The sequence below is a fragment of the Haemaphysalis longicornis genome, unplaced genomic scaffold (assembly GCF_048455015.1).
Source record: "Haemaphysalis longicornis isolate Haplotype H1 unplaced genomic scaffold, Haemaphysalis longicornis Haplotype H1 scaffold_4, whole genome shotgun sequence".
Classification (NCBI taxonomy): domain Eukaryota; kingdom Metazoa; phylum Arthropoda; class Arachnida; order Ixodida; family Ixodidae; genus Haemaphysalis; species Haemaphysalis longicornis.
This window is the reverse complement of record NW_027526361.1, coordinates 120,736,667-120,750,971: the sequence shown is the minus strand read 5'-3', so window position 1 is coordinate 120,750,971 and position 14,305 is coordinate 120,736,667. Positions and strand designations below refer to the sequence as shown.

General features: G+C 47.5%; 1 protein-coding gene across 1 annotated transcript; it reads left to right on the top strand.

Moving 5' to 3' along the window:
• The first annotated feature begins 436 nt into the window (after positions 1–436).
• Positions 437–13,976, top strand: LOC144179337 (succinate dehydrogenase cytochrome b560 subunit, mitochondrial-like). The gene is made up of 6 exons (XM_077707633.1): positions 437–867; positions 1,314–1,376; positions 4,781–4,891; positions 7,042–7,103; positions 11,178–11,341; positions 13,592–13,976. Exons 1-6 carry the CDS (start codon positions 851–853, stop codon positions 13,694–13,696), a joined length of 522 nt encoding a protein of 173 aa, XP_077563759.1. The 5' UTR covers positions 437–850; the 3' UTR covers positions 13,697–13,976.
• Positions 13,977–14,305: the final 329 nt, after the last annotated feature.

Sequence of the window (14,305 nt, the reverse complement as noted above, 5' to 3'; positions counted from 1 at the left end):
GTCAAGAACCAAGGTTTCCTGAACTAAGGAGGCCTCCCACAACGGAACTCGTATAGTTGAATAAATTTTTATTCCTCCACCTGATGCGTTTCTGAGGATGCAGGCATGCCGCTTCACGCCTCAAGTTTCTTGCCGACTTTTACGTAGGCCGGAGGTTTGGGCTGGATGGGTGGGCTGGGTTCGCGTGGGGAGCCGACTCACGACTTTAAAATGTGATGGTGGGGGTAGGGGGTGGGGGGCGAGGGTGAGGGTGAGGGGAGAGCTGGGGCTGTCGACTCTCCAACATTTTCTTTCCTCCATGCTCTCCAAGCACGAGGACTTATGGTGGCTTGTGAATTTCATCTGGTTGTGGAGGAATTTGGTTCCTCCGAGGCTAGTACGTGGTACTCTGACTTAATAAAAGTGCAGCTTAATTAGTGGCTCTAGTTGTGTGGGTTTCTAATGGCCTCCACGGGCATAGAGTTTCACACTAATATTAGTATGAAACTTAATGTCCACGGGAACCTCAGGAATGCCTCAGAAGTTGCAGGAGCAGACGAATGATGTTTTTTGGTGGCTAGTGTTTGCGACAAAAAGTTTGGCACAATTAAAAATTGCAATCGCTAGTAGCGCTTTTGTAATATTTACGCCTACTCGCGCATCAAAAAATCGTTACTACGAGTGTTTTTTCTTTCCTCCATGATTTCACCGGTTTCGCTTGCAGTCCAACGCAGCCAATCCAAGCCAATCTACGGGTCAGTTTCGCGAAGCGAGCGAGGCGAGTTCGAAGGGTTCGAGGCGCCGGTCGCGCGAGCTTCGTCAATTTCAAAAGGCTGGTAGAACCGTTGCTGATGCCTCGGTAAAATTTGCCATGGCGTACGCGATGAGGTGAGTACAGCACCGACGTTTGGTAAAACTGTCCTTTCAGGTTTCACCTTACGCGGCTGACAGAGAAGCTGCTTTCTGCCTCGCGCGTTCGAAATCACCCAGAGAACATGGTAGCTGGGGCCGGCTGGTTTATGGCTAGAGTCACAGCTGGGCAGATTTTTTGCTGAACGCGCTGCGGGAAGGGCACCTAATTGTTCTCGATTTGAATAGACGATACTCGCGGTTTGGTGTTCGAGAGCATGCGTTTTTTGACTACTCGTTACACTTGCGTGTAGTCACGGGAGTACTGAGGGCTCGCGTTCTATCTTTAGAATCTTTGCGGAACAGACTAGATGATTAGTTACATTAGCATGATTGAAGACTCTAGTGCGGTTGCGTCGGTGGAGTTCCCGCAGTGTATGGTGCAATTCTAACCGCCCCCGCTTCTTAATATATTTCTTTTTCAGGTTCGCGCACCGCGCCAGTGCTTTGGCCCTCCTGAGACCGGTGGCTGCCTTTCCAACTGCATGGTCAGTCTTCGAGTGTTGTATGATCCGCTCGTATTTGTGGCACTTTTTTTTTCTTAGTTACAAACAGTCACGGACACGTTACCAGCAAAAAATAAGTGTTACAGCTACAGTTACCTAAGACAAAAAGTAACCATTTTGCAGTGACAGAGTTTGCAAAAAAGTAACTTATTACGTGTCAGTTACTGTGAAAAAGTAACGTTACTTTTCTGTACGCTACGTATAAAACTACGTAATAGATCACAAACCAAATGATAGAGTCTTAATATTTATTAGAAACGTACCAAGGCATGCAGGTAGTCAAAATTGCACATGGTGAAACCATAGAAGAAGGAACTTAAAAAACACTCTGAAGCCCAACACCAACAATCGTCGCGTGCACCTGATTTTGTTGCATAGGCCTAGGGTTGTCTGTGTTTGGGTAAAACCCGATTTTACGCGATTCTTACACCCCAAACATTGTCTCCCTGAATAGACCTTTTCAAAGTAGAGGTATGCACCATCGGGCACTAAAGGTCCGCCATTCTTAACCAGTGCTCCTTGAAAGCAAGCCCCACAAACACACTTTCGAACTGATTGAGTATTGGCATGACTATACCATTCACCAGTGCAGGCTGCTGGCAAATGCGGCACTGACATTGTTGTGCCTAGATAATGGAAGCTGTGATGTCGAGAGAACTTTCTGCCAGATCAGATACATTCAACGATCGGACAGGTGTCGAATGGGGACCGACATGTTGCGCCTGCAGATGATAATGTATGTGAACAAGGATTTGTGAAAAATCAATGGCCAGATTTTCGTAAATAAAATGTTTAATTTCTTGGAGGTTATCGATGCTCTTTACTGTCATCATTACTGATTCGTTTCCAAATAAACACCAAATTTCGGAGAGTACTTGCTAGAAGTCCCCCTCGATTGCCACCTTAAAACAAACACCAGTTTAAGTTAAGAAGTGCGTGATAACTACTGATAAAATAAATGGAGTATATTTACTCGGTATACATCTGCTTAAGCTGAGCAAACCCAAATTTTGGAATTGTTTTACAAAAAAACTTGATTTCTCCCTGATTATCAATTTGAAAAATAGCACCAGATTTCTACCTTTCCGAGTTCAGAGGAATACAAAACACAAAAACGAGCAACCCTACCTATGCACCCTTGGTGGTGTCGTTATGGGTGTTCTGTTCTCGGTGGAACCCCTGTGGTGGCCTCTCGTTACAAGGGTAGGCCAACTTTCTCCTCGGTGGAGGTCTAATTGCCAGTTTTTTTTTCATTTTTCTTGCTTCCACTGGACTCGGGACAAAGGAAAAGTTGTGAGAAATTACCTACTAAAAGACTGACGTCGGTCTTCTGCAGAGCAGATATTCCTCTTAGCAACCTCCTTTCTTAAACTGCGAAGGGAGCCGTGTTGTGGAAAGGTGAAAGTCTGAAAATGTAAAAAGCACGATCTCTATGTCAACGTTTGAGTGTTGCTGTTGGATAAATTGGTATAAAAAAGGAAGTGTAACGGTATTTCCTGTTACAGTGACTGTGTAAAAAGCAATTAGTGTTACAGCTACAAGTTCCTTTAACTTAAAAGTGACAGTTCGAAGATAGTGAACAAAGTGACTAGTTACTTCATGTAACATGTTGCCAGTAACTAGTTACTTCCCAAGACTGGTCACAAATCATGTATTAGCTACCCCATAGGGCATAATATGCTGAAAGAAGATGTTTATTCGTCTTGCATTCCTTCTACACAATCACATAGCTGCTTTGAAAAATTGAGAAAAACTACGACAAATAGATTGTGACCAATTTAAAAGTCAAAGCCACCTCTCGCATTCATTGAGTGCGCAGCATCGCCCAGAGGTAGGGGTAGAGGGTATTGGAATCATTTGTCAAAGCTGTGTGTGAAATTTACACCTTGGGAGCAAAAAAAAAAAACAGTCCGGGTTTTGAAACAAGCGGTTCCCGCCACTATTACCATGAATTGTACCTATCAGCATTTATCTTGTGCTGTCTGAACAAAATACTAACCACAGTTGCAATGAGAAACTTAGTGACTTCTGCCAATGCGACAGGAAAGAAGTGCACATTGCAACAAGCATTAGCACTCTTTGTTGGCTTCCTTGCGCTTGTCTGTTTTTCGTGATGAATTGCCTGGTGACGTGGTGATTTACATTGGCCAAGCAATCAAGTAATCACCCGGGCACGGAAGAAAGTACTTCCTTGGACAGGTACATCCTTGCCATTCTTTACAAAGGACAAATGAATGTTGTGAGAGGGAATAAGGAGAGCACTGACATTCGATTAACATTTACTTTGAGGTGTCATTGTGGAGAGGTGCAAAGAAGCAGGAAAAAAAATACTTGGACGAAAGCTGGGTGACAGTGCAATCAGTCATGTGGGGCTGATAAAAGAGCAAGCTCTACTCGTGTCAAAGTGACAGAAGCCACATTAACGCATGTTTGCCTTCCATCGCTGGCATGATAGCTGGGCGAATAGTTTCTGAAGTTCCAATTTTGACCCTTGCTACCCCCGGATATGAAATGGGCTCGTATAACTTCGTATACAACTGCTGCAAGAGCTACAACACGCACAAAAAAAACAGAAATTTAGGAACGCACCTAAACTGCCTGCATGTGGGATTAAAAAAGCATTACACTTTAAAGCTGTGTGGTCCTCTATGTGTAACGGTAGGTCTGTCATGATTGTCATCATCTGTTGCAATAATGTCTTCGTCATGCTTGGCGTGCAACCTTCCCACTGTAACGGCTGTCGGTGGTTTTAGCTGCTGCGAGCGCCTCTCTGTAACCTTTTCGGAATTTTCGTATTCCCATCTTTTTCTAATACCCCTGTCACACGGGCACTTTCAATCGCGATTGAGTCGATCCGGATCGAGCTCAATCCGGATCGGGCGCATTCTATACGGCAGTTTCAATCGCGATCGAGCTCGATCCCGCTTGAACTCAATCCTGGTTTCTCAAGTGCGATCGAGGCTTCCAAGCGCGATCAAATGAAAGCGGCGATACTCTCGTTCCCGCTCAGTAATGACACAGAAGGTGAAAACTTCAACTAATGCCACAAATTTTCGTAAATGTTCAGGTTAATTGCACGCCAAGTTAATTGCACACGCCTACATTAGGCTTCTCCTAAGCTTAGTTTCCTGATACAGTCGATCCCGCGCGATCTCAGTTGAACTCCAAGGGGATCGTAAAAAAGTTTGATATATTGCTAATTCGATATATAAAGTGTTTTTTTTTTTTTTTTTTTTTTTTTTGGCATAGGATTTACAAGGGGATGTTTGCACTGCTTGATATATGCAGTAATTCTATATATCTGGGTTCCGGATATATCCGGGATCGACTGTATCTCGACATTGCCTGATTGAGGCATGCCGTCCTTCTCCTCTTCTCCCTGGCAGCCTGGCGCCAATGTCGGCGATGCCGCCAAAGCAGGCGGCATTCACTGCCGAGTTCTTCGCCCGGAACAAGGCCCTCAAGCGGCCGCTGTCTCCCCACCTGAGCATCTACGCGTAAGGGAGACCTCCCGCTCACTCTCTTCTTTGTTTCAGAGTTCCCTGGGCACGTTACTACAATGGTAGTGCAGCCCTAGTGACTGAGGAGGGGCAGTGTTGCAGACTACATTGCACTGAGTGCTTAGAAAAGCATACCTGGTTGTGGGCAAGTCCTCCAGTCCTAGCGCTGAATATTGTCTCATGGGAAGTAATGACGAGGGTTCATTGTTGTTAAATAAAGTTTACTATTAGCATTGAAGGAGAGGGCTAAAGAGATAATAAAGTTTTTTATTAGCATTGAAGAACAGCACTAAAGAGATGTGGACATACTCACTGCCACATAGGCAAAGGGCATGAGTGGTAGTGTCTGTATCATTCGTTGTATCGTTCGTCCCGCTCTTGTTCTCATCGTTTTAGTGCTGCTCCGCAGTGCAACTGCACTAACTCGCTCGGCTTTATTAGCACTACAGTTTATTAGAGTGATGTGCACTGTCAGGCATCGATGAAGCGAGTGCCACTGCGGTTGCTTTGCACGAATTCATGTTGGAGCACTCCACTTTCTAGAGCTCTGCGACTAGATTCCCAACACCGACAGTCTAGGTGAGCAGCGAACGTTGGAAGAAACGCGGACTTAATGTATTCAACATGTAAAAGATTGAGGCTCAGCCGAGCGCTGGCAATAGAACAATGAAAATTCAAATTGAAAACAAATGCCAAAGCACGGTTGTGGCGATATTCGGGTACAAGGGAAGGCTGTGATGGGTGCGTGGTACAGGCAGAAACTTGGAACAAATCGTGGATGATGGGCGCCTAGCCAGTGCACTTTTGTTTAATGCGCAGCACTGTGGTTTCACGGCGCTGTCATCCCTCGTAACCGAGCGAACGAAGGGCGCACCGGAGACAAACAAGGTAGAACAAGCAGGAAAGCGGAGGAGGAAAGTATGGCGAAAGTGTGAGGGGGAGGGCAGTGTGCAGCGACAGCGGGAGATGTTCTCTTAGGCGACGGCACGCTACGAGATGAGCGAGAAAATGGAGACGCCATTGAAGATGCAGCGAGCAGGAAAGCGGATAATGAAAGTGTGGCGAAGACATGGTCCCCCGTGGCAACGCACTGCGAGGCAACACCAGAGTATATCGTGCACCTTTACGCGTTTGCTGATGCGGCGATCACTTTGTGAGACGCAGTAGGTATGAGCCATCACCCAGAAGATTGCAGTCCGCCCTGTGCACAAATTTTGTATTAGGGAGTGTCATAATCATCTGCCAAATTTTTTCAGAATGTCGACCATTGTAGAATGAGCTGTATAGTACCGTGAAAGAACGTTTTACGTTAAAAACTACATTGTGTAGGGCATGTGTGCAGTTCTTTATTGTGTATGAGTATGGCTGGCCTGGTACTCTTTTTTTAAAGATGATAATCTTTTTTGGCTTACTTAAATGCAGAAATTTTGGTCTGTTTGTCTGTCTGTTTGTGACTTGACTCGGCCACCCGGCCAAAGTGAAACTGATTCTGCACAATAGTCTTATATACCCACAGCCAAATCTAAACATCCAAGTCCGGTGGTAATCTCCATACTTGTCAACATTGTTGAACAAGAAGAAGCCATTACGCAAAGGTGAGGCAGAAAATCAATACACTAGTGGTATTTGCAGTGTTCCTTTATTTAAAAATTCATGGATGCTTGGTTTTTGCGATATCAAATGAAATACCATATCAACTGCAGAAAATCACCGCCTGCTGTTGCCCACGCTCCTGTAGCTCCTGGCAGCATTTAAGAAATCAAACGCCAACAGTAACGAAAGGTTCCACTAGACAGGTTCCCCGTTCCACTGGGAATGCTCGTGGAGTAGGGCATCGTGGTTTTTATAAGTGTTGTAGTAGGGTGCCTCAATTTACGTGTGTCTCCACCATACGGCAGTGCTGGCATCGAGGCAACTGACGTGGAGCAGTGGAACGCGGTAAATTTAAATTGACTTAGTGAAACCTCTAGCATGTCATCTTGGGAGGAACGAGACGGGAGCTGAACAGCATGGGAGGTGAGCAGGAAAGAGAAGGGAGGCATTTGCTTGGCAGTGGCGCCAGTCGACTATCGTCTTTCGTTGACATTTGCAATGTAAGTAGCAGATACGCGGCCATTTTCCTCTTTCGTTTTTCTCTTCTTTCGCAGGAAAGAGGCGACATCGATGCTGTCGCTGTGCCACAGGGCAACCGGCCTTGGCATGGCCTTCTGTGAGTATCGGTGGGAGACGGTGCACGCTGAATTGGTGAAGCGCTGCTCTTGTCACAGGGCCTGATCCACACGATAGTAGTGGCACTACTGTGAACTGCACCTTCAGGGAAGGCAAGCCGTGTGGTCTGTCATCGCGTTCTACATTTCCAAAACACCCTTCGTGTAGTTTAATGGGATTTACTCAATGTACAGGGTGGTGCAACGATAATTGGAACACTTTTAAAAAATTTCCTGAGCGAACCGCTGCTTTGTTCACACCCAAACATCACACGAAGGTTGCATTTTGTGGTCTATTTGACACCAGGAACAACGACAGTACTTACCTGTTTATTCCGAAAATAAATAAAAAGATTTTCACCTATGGGAAAATGGCGGCTGATTTGGATGTGCGAGCCAGCGCAAGCTGATATGAAATGACGGCGCCACCTGGGGTATGCAGAGTGAAATGCACATTTGGTATTCACGGTAGGAAGGAGCCAAATGAGGAAACAAATCCAACGTGTGTGTAGCAACAATGAACCGTGGGAATATTTTATTATGATTGGTATCAGCTGTTATGCAAGTATTTGCGATCATCATAAACTAGCGACGAAGGAGATTTTCTGATCGTCTGCTAGACCATTTGGCTCCTTCCTACTGTGAAACCCAAAGGTGCGTTTTGCTCTGCATACCCCAGGTGGCGCCGATGTTCCAAGATCAGCTTGCGCTGGCTCGACGTCCAAATCGGCCGCCTTTTTTTTTTTTTTTTTTTTTTGCATAGGTGAAAATCGTTTTTATTTATTTTCGGAATAAGCAGGTAAGTACCGTCGTTGTTACCAGTTTCAAACAAACTAGACGACAAAATGCGACCTTCGTGTGAAGTTTGAGAGCAAACAGAGCATCAATTCGCTCAGGAAAAATTTTTGAGGTGTTCCAATTATCGTCGCACCACCCTGTACAGTCGCTGCTCAACCTGCGTGGTGTTAGGGGAGTGAACAGGAACATTTACATGGTGGGGCGTAGTAAGGGTTGGAGTAAGGTGCGTTCCTGCACCAGGAAAGTGTCAACGCTGCACCCAATGTTTGTGCAGTGGAAGGGGGGGGGAGGAGGAGGTCGGTGCTACTATTCCATTCCGATGCCTCCTGCTTGCTTCGTCGGATTCAGGATGGCTGCTTGGACCAAGGGTGGGAGGGAGTGTGGCATGCAGGGTTAGTTGGGGAGGAGGTGCTTGGAATAAGGGGCACTGCCTCGCCTTCTGTTTCGTCTTTTGACCACACACAGCTGCTCGTGGAAGCCCACATATGCGGTGTGGATGTGGTTGTGAGGCTCCCCTGTAACCATTTTGTTGTACGTTCTTTTGACAGCCACTTTATTGTGTTCATGAAACAGGCGGGAGAATGGAGCGTGCTGAGCTCAAGGTTAATCAACTTGCACATGCCATGTTTGCTTAAATACAAAGTTACCACAAGTATGTTGCAAGGGGCTACTTTCCAAGCTTTGGAAAAAAGGAAAAGAAAGAAATCACTGCTATTCCAGCTTTTTTTGGTCACGGAAAGGACAGAGCAGCTGAGAAATGAAAAAAGTAAGGAGGACAGAATGTCAAAGTATGATGGGATGGAGCACCTTATTGTAGTTGCCGGTGCTGAGCTCTTTGCTAGCATCTGTGCCGTCGAGGGCATTCGATAGGCAGCACCTTACACCTTAGAGCATTGCAGAATGCAGACTGGCAGAGCAGTGCCTCCCATGCATCTATGATCCCACTGGCGAGATTGCCGGTTGGTTTCTCATGGCCTATTAATGTGATCAGCTGCTTATTGTGGTTGAGCCATTCATCATAGCCTCTAACAGTCCTTTTGAAGGGCTTGTTCATGCAGGCTCAAGGGGCTTCAGTTCAGAAAAGCCACCCCTGTGGAAATTGAGGTTAAAATAACCAGGGCTGAAACATCCCCACAAGGGCCACAGGCCTCTCGGGCATCAAGGGTATAGGGCACAAACACGGGGGCCAACCTCCTCTCACAGGACTCACCACTTCAAGTTACTCCTTAGCCTTGCACCACAACATGTGCACGCACCACAACATGTGCACCTGAACTCTCCACCCATCAACATGCATTCCAATGTTCCCACCCCCTTTCGTGCAGAGACCACAGCTGTGTTTGAAGCCGTCACCTCCTCCAACCCGGCATAGTATCTTCAATTCATCCGAACAAATGGTTAGAACGTGTTCTCAATGTTTCACTACAGCAGAGCATGCCCAGGCACGTGCATAGTGTCTTTCAAAGTCGCCTTGATGCTCGCACCTCTAACTTTGCGTTACCACATGGTGCGTCCCCAGGCATCATGGCGTGAGAGATGACGCATGAGCCCGTGGGCCCACCCGCACAGTACATGATATTCCAGGTCCTCTGTGTTCACAGCTGTCTGAGTGTGACAGTAGGGAGCACAAAGAATGAAAGGGCCCTACGCCAATGCCACCACCCTCATTAGTCCTCCCTCCACTGCCCCGTGCGAGTGTAGCATCATCCTCTGTCGATTACAAACCAACTCTGTAGTGATGCCCCACTACACGAAGGTCTTCTTGGATTTTAAGTGCAGAGCACTTTAGGGGCTCGCCTTGTCGTTAGAGCTCGCTCGCTAGACCCAAGTAGAGCAACAGGGCGTTCCCTTGTAGCGCTGTCGTCACGGCGTCCCACAGAGGCTTCGAAAGTCAAGTAGTTTATATAGTCATAAGCATTCGAAACGCGTGAACCGCTGGCACTTGTCATACATATCCCCGTTGTTTAGTGCAAAGAAAACTGCAGGTACATTTGAGACAAAATATACGTAACTAACTGGCAGTGCCCGTGTTCATTTAGTTAGGAACGCTCGTTGGGTCGGTTTTTCCATTAGTAAGCGAAAAAAAGTGGCAGTGCAAGGCCGGCACGCGTGGGAGGAAAAGCAAGCACAAAAGGAACAACTCCCGTTGGCGCAGTTTCAGGCAGGGGGCGCGCGAGAGCTGCGAAGGCGGGAAATTCGAAATGCGTTGGACAAACCTGCGTTGAATTCATCTGGAGAGGAATGAGATAGAGCGGCGAAGAGCGTGATGTGTGGTAGCAGTGAGCGGATAACGCTGCCACAGCCCATTATGGCGAATCACTGCTCTGCACTTCCGACAGCTTTTACATTGAGTGGAACAACTTTTTTCTTAATGTCCAGGCTGCTCCGAATGCCTGTTTCTATAACACTGCTTGTGTGGCTGCCCCGTGCACACTCAACTCAAAAGTGCCTAGGCCATGCCAGAAGTTAACTTGCATCTCCAGTCAGGCTCAACTGCTTTGTGCTAAAAAGCTAGTGAAAGCACCTCTTCTCCGACGTGATAAAATTATTAAGCCACAATTCTTTGCGGCCTGCAAACTGTTCGTTTGGTCCAGGAAGTTTTGACAAAGACTGTACACTTCTCTGGCTTTCGCCCCTAGTCGTGAACAGACTGGCTTACCCCCTGCCCTGTTCGCAGCCCCTTCCCACTGCAAACAAGGTACCAAAATGTGTCACCCCTGCTCTTGACTCGTCCAGTAATCATTTTCACTAACATTGCTGAGCATGAGGATGCAGGATCCATTCCCGGCCGTGGCAGCCGCTTTTCTGATGGAGGCGAAAAGCAAAAGTGCCCGTGTGTACGAGATTTCGGCGCTTGTTAAAGATCCCCGGGTGGTCGAAATTAATCCAGAGCTCTCCACTACGGCGCGCGCCTCATCGCCTGTGTTGCGTCGGCGCATTAAGCCTTGAAATCAATCAATCTTCACTGCCACAAAGCAGGGGTTCTAGCAGTCCCCTCGTTGCTCTCCTCACAAAGGAATGACCCTTTGAACGTAGTGCTGGTGACGGCAAAGTGTCCTTTGCTGTCTTTTTGCTGATTTATAGTCTCTGCCGCAAGGTGCAGTAGTGGGGCCTGTATTATTCGTGTGAGTTCAAATATCTCTTCCATCCTCTTCTGTGGACATGCGATGGTTGAGGGATGGTTTCCGCTCTGCGGTTTTTCTCCTCCCGAGTTTGCTTGGGGCAGTGAATGGAGAGGCCTGGAAGGGGCCTGCCCTCACGGCCTCCTCTTCCCGCAGTGACCTACGGCTTCGGGGTGATGCCACTGGTGTGCGCGCACAAGTTCCCGCACTACGTGGAGCTGCTGCAGGCCATGCACCTGTCGCCCGTGCTCACCTTCCCGGTCAAGCTGGGCCTCTCCTTCGCCCTCGTCTACCACACCCTCAACGGCATGCGCCACATGGTGAGCAGCGTCAAGGGGGGGGGGTTGAAATGACGACAACGGAAGCTCACACTAATGCGCAAGACTGGTTGCGAGGCTGTGTGCAGCCTTCACGACCATCACGAAGTTTAAGTCCAGGATTGCAGTCGGTTTGCTTTTTCTTTGCGCTGTCACAACGACCTTTACTCAAGTGTAAGTACTTAAGCTTTCAAGTGTAAGCTTTCATCTCTTGGGAAGTGGTAATCATTGGACATCACCTTATAGAGGCATATGGTATGACATGTCTTTCTCAGTCCAGGCAAGTGTTGCCACGATTACCACGAATGCTGGAGTTCTTCTTTTCTCTTTTTTTTTTTTTGCCAATCTTTTTAAGTGGGTACGCTTGGCTTGACAAATGTGCGCCTGGGAGTCTGGGACGTTGGGTGGTCGTGCATGCACACACGAGCGCTAGGCATTGTCTCGGTTTTGTTAACTGCCGGGAGGTCGTCGCAATCTTGGCCAGTCTCTCCCTAAGTGGGTATCCTTGGCCTGACAAACGTGCACAGGGGATGCTGCGTGGCCGTCTTAAGGCACGCACATACGAGCGCTAGGCATTTTGTCGGTTTTGTTAACTGCCGGGCGATCGCCGTGAGGCCTGCGCCCAGGTGCGTGCAGTTGGCAATTTCTTGGTATTTTGAACTGCGTACACGAAAAATGACAATTTTCTAAATAGCTTTGCTGTTAAAATACCACTACTTGGCTCGAGTACGTAACAGTGGTGCCAGTTTGTCACATTTCAAACAACTAAGCCAGATATTGAGGAAAACAGACGAAGTAGTGGTGATACACCGGCTACTTTCTCGCAGACTCTTTAAAACGTCATAGGATCTCGCTTGTGCGATTTGTGTCCACCAAACAAAGCAGCCGCCAAAAAACAAGGCTGTGACTGTTGCGGTGCCTCTAGTCCCGTTCGATGGTGCCGTTTGAATGCTACTGTGCAGTTCACACGCCAACAACTACGTATGTTTAAATTTTCATTCTATTTCGTTTTTGCTGGTGTAGTGTGTTTTGTTGAAATTTTTTCATTATTTCTTGTGAATTTTTGGTTAGAAATGTCTTTTGTTGCTAGAATGGAGGTTAGTGGGTTAAACACGGTTGCATTTTATCTTCGTGGCCAATTCACTGAGGAGGTTTGATGATAACGGCTACCATTCTAGTGAAGTGATGTGATGAGCGTAATGAGTTGTAGATGGCCGAGAGATGGGGGCTGTTCTTGTTGGACCGTTCCCTGTGTTCCTAAAATGTTTTCTCCCTCTCCCTCACTCCTGTGTTCCCTGCCAACTTCACACACTGTTCAGCCTTTGGGGCCGTGCCGGCTGTCGTTGCTCTAGCGTCTTGTGCTGTGGGTTCATGCGCTCGTCTACCGTTATATAAACACAATACTGCTGCCACTGTTTTTAAAGGGACACTAAGGACTGAATGAAATTTTGTTGTAACGGAAAGATCATACGTTTCATAGCTCTCTTGGCCTTTCTTCGATGAGAAATGATGCGTTATAACAAGTAAATAAAGCTGCGTTTCTCTCACCCACTTCCCTTTCATTTTTTCGTGACGTAGCCATTGCGTCACAACTTAGGACCGAATCCCCGGTGCGGTCTTGAGCATAAATGCTGGCATCGGTAGCTTTTACGTCTCCAAGCCATCATTGACTATGACAACGTTCAAATACTCGAGCGGCCCGTGTGCCCGCGCACTTTGACGCGCCAGACTCCATTGAGCTGGCTGTGAGCATTGAGGGCTGCGGTGAAACCGCTTTTGAAGTAACATGCGCAATTTCAAATATCAAGCGCAGCGTCCCATGCTCCCGGCTGGTGCCTTCATTCCACCTCATCTGGCGGTCACAGCTGTCTCATGTTGGGGCTCTTCGATTTACAGTCTGGGACTCACCGCGGACTCCCCGAGAAGCAGTCCGGCATTCGATTTTCCCATGTATCCCTATGGCTTCGGGGGATCCTCGGACTACCCGCGGGCTATCCGCGGTGAGTCCGAGACGGAAAATCGAAGAGCCCCATTATCCTCTCTCGCACAGTGCGAACCTAGCCTAAAACAGGTAAACATTAGTCACGGCCTCCGTGTCGTGTAGTCGTCGTTTCCTGCACTTAGCTTGTTTCACTGTTATGCTTTAGATAGCGTGTCGCATGGTCACAACCCTCTTACGGTCCCGTGAACAGAACAACGGTGCCTTCCAGCTAAAGGACCGTGTCTTTTCGTTTTTGTCGTCTCTGCTTTCAGTCCTGGGACCTGGGCCTCGGGTTCGGCCTGAAGGAGCTCTACATTTCTGGCTTCACCGTGCTTGGCACCAGCGTGACCATTGCACTCATCCTCGCCTGCAAGTAGACCGCGGTAGGCACTGGTGCCCGGTCTCGACGCGGGCCCTGTGATCTAGTCACTCCTTGACCTGAGGGAAGGGGCATAAGATGCAATCTCTACGTTGGCCAGCACTCTCCAGGAAAGTGTAGGACCCAGCTTTTTTTTTTACCCCCCTGAAGGTCAATAAAACATTCCTGGATGCAGCATTCCTCCTCTGCTGATTCTCAGCGGGTAACCGAAAGAGAAACTAAATGTGATGACTCATGCTGCCAAAGACATTGTGCCAATAAACTGCTTGCATGTATCATTTGTGGTGTTTTATTTTTCTTCTTTTCCCAAATTACGAACTTGACCTTCACCTATTGGTGAGAGTTCTACGTCCTATTTCTTAAAACGTAATCTCATGACAGTGCTTGCTTAGTTTGCTTAAATTTTGTAACGAATTGAGGAGAAATTCGCATCCGACTCGCAAGCGCGTGAGAGCGATTACTTTCTGTGCTTTTTTATTTTTTGGCGGAAGAGAATCGGGTTGCTTTGAGTGAATCCAGGAACAAAGAACAGGTGTGTAAGATTTGCTGCAAGAGCCAATGACTTGCTAATTTGATACGCACAAGCCTAAGGTTGCATGCAACGTGC

What these genes read in the sequence shown, in the direction of transcription:
- LOC144179337 (XM_077707633.1), top strand. An exon ending in CCCCACCTGAGCATCTACGC is followed by an intron (nt 4,892 to 7,041) that starts GTAAGGGAGACC and finishes CTTCTTTCGCAG; the next exon opens with GAAAGAGGCGACATCGATGC. An exon ending in TCAACGGCATGCGCCACATG is followed by an intron (nt 11,342 to 13,591) that starts GTGAGCAGCGTC and finishes CTCTGCTTTCAG; the next exon opens with TCCTGGGACCTGGGCCTCGG.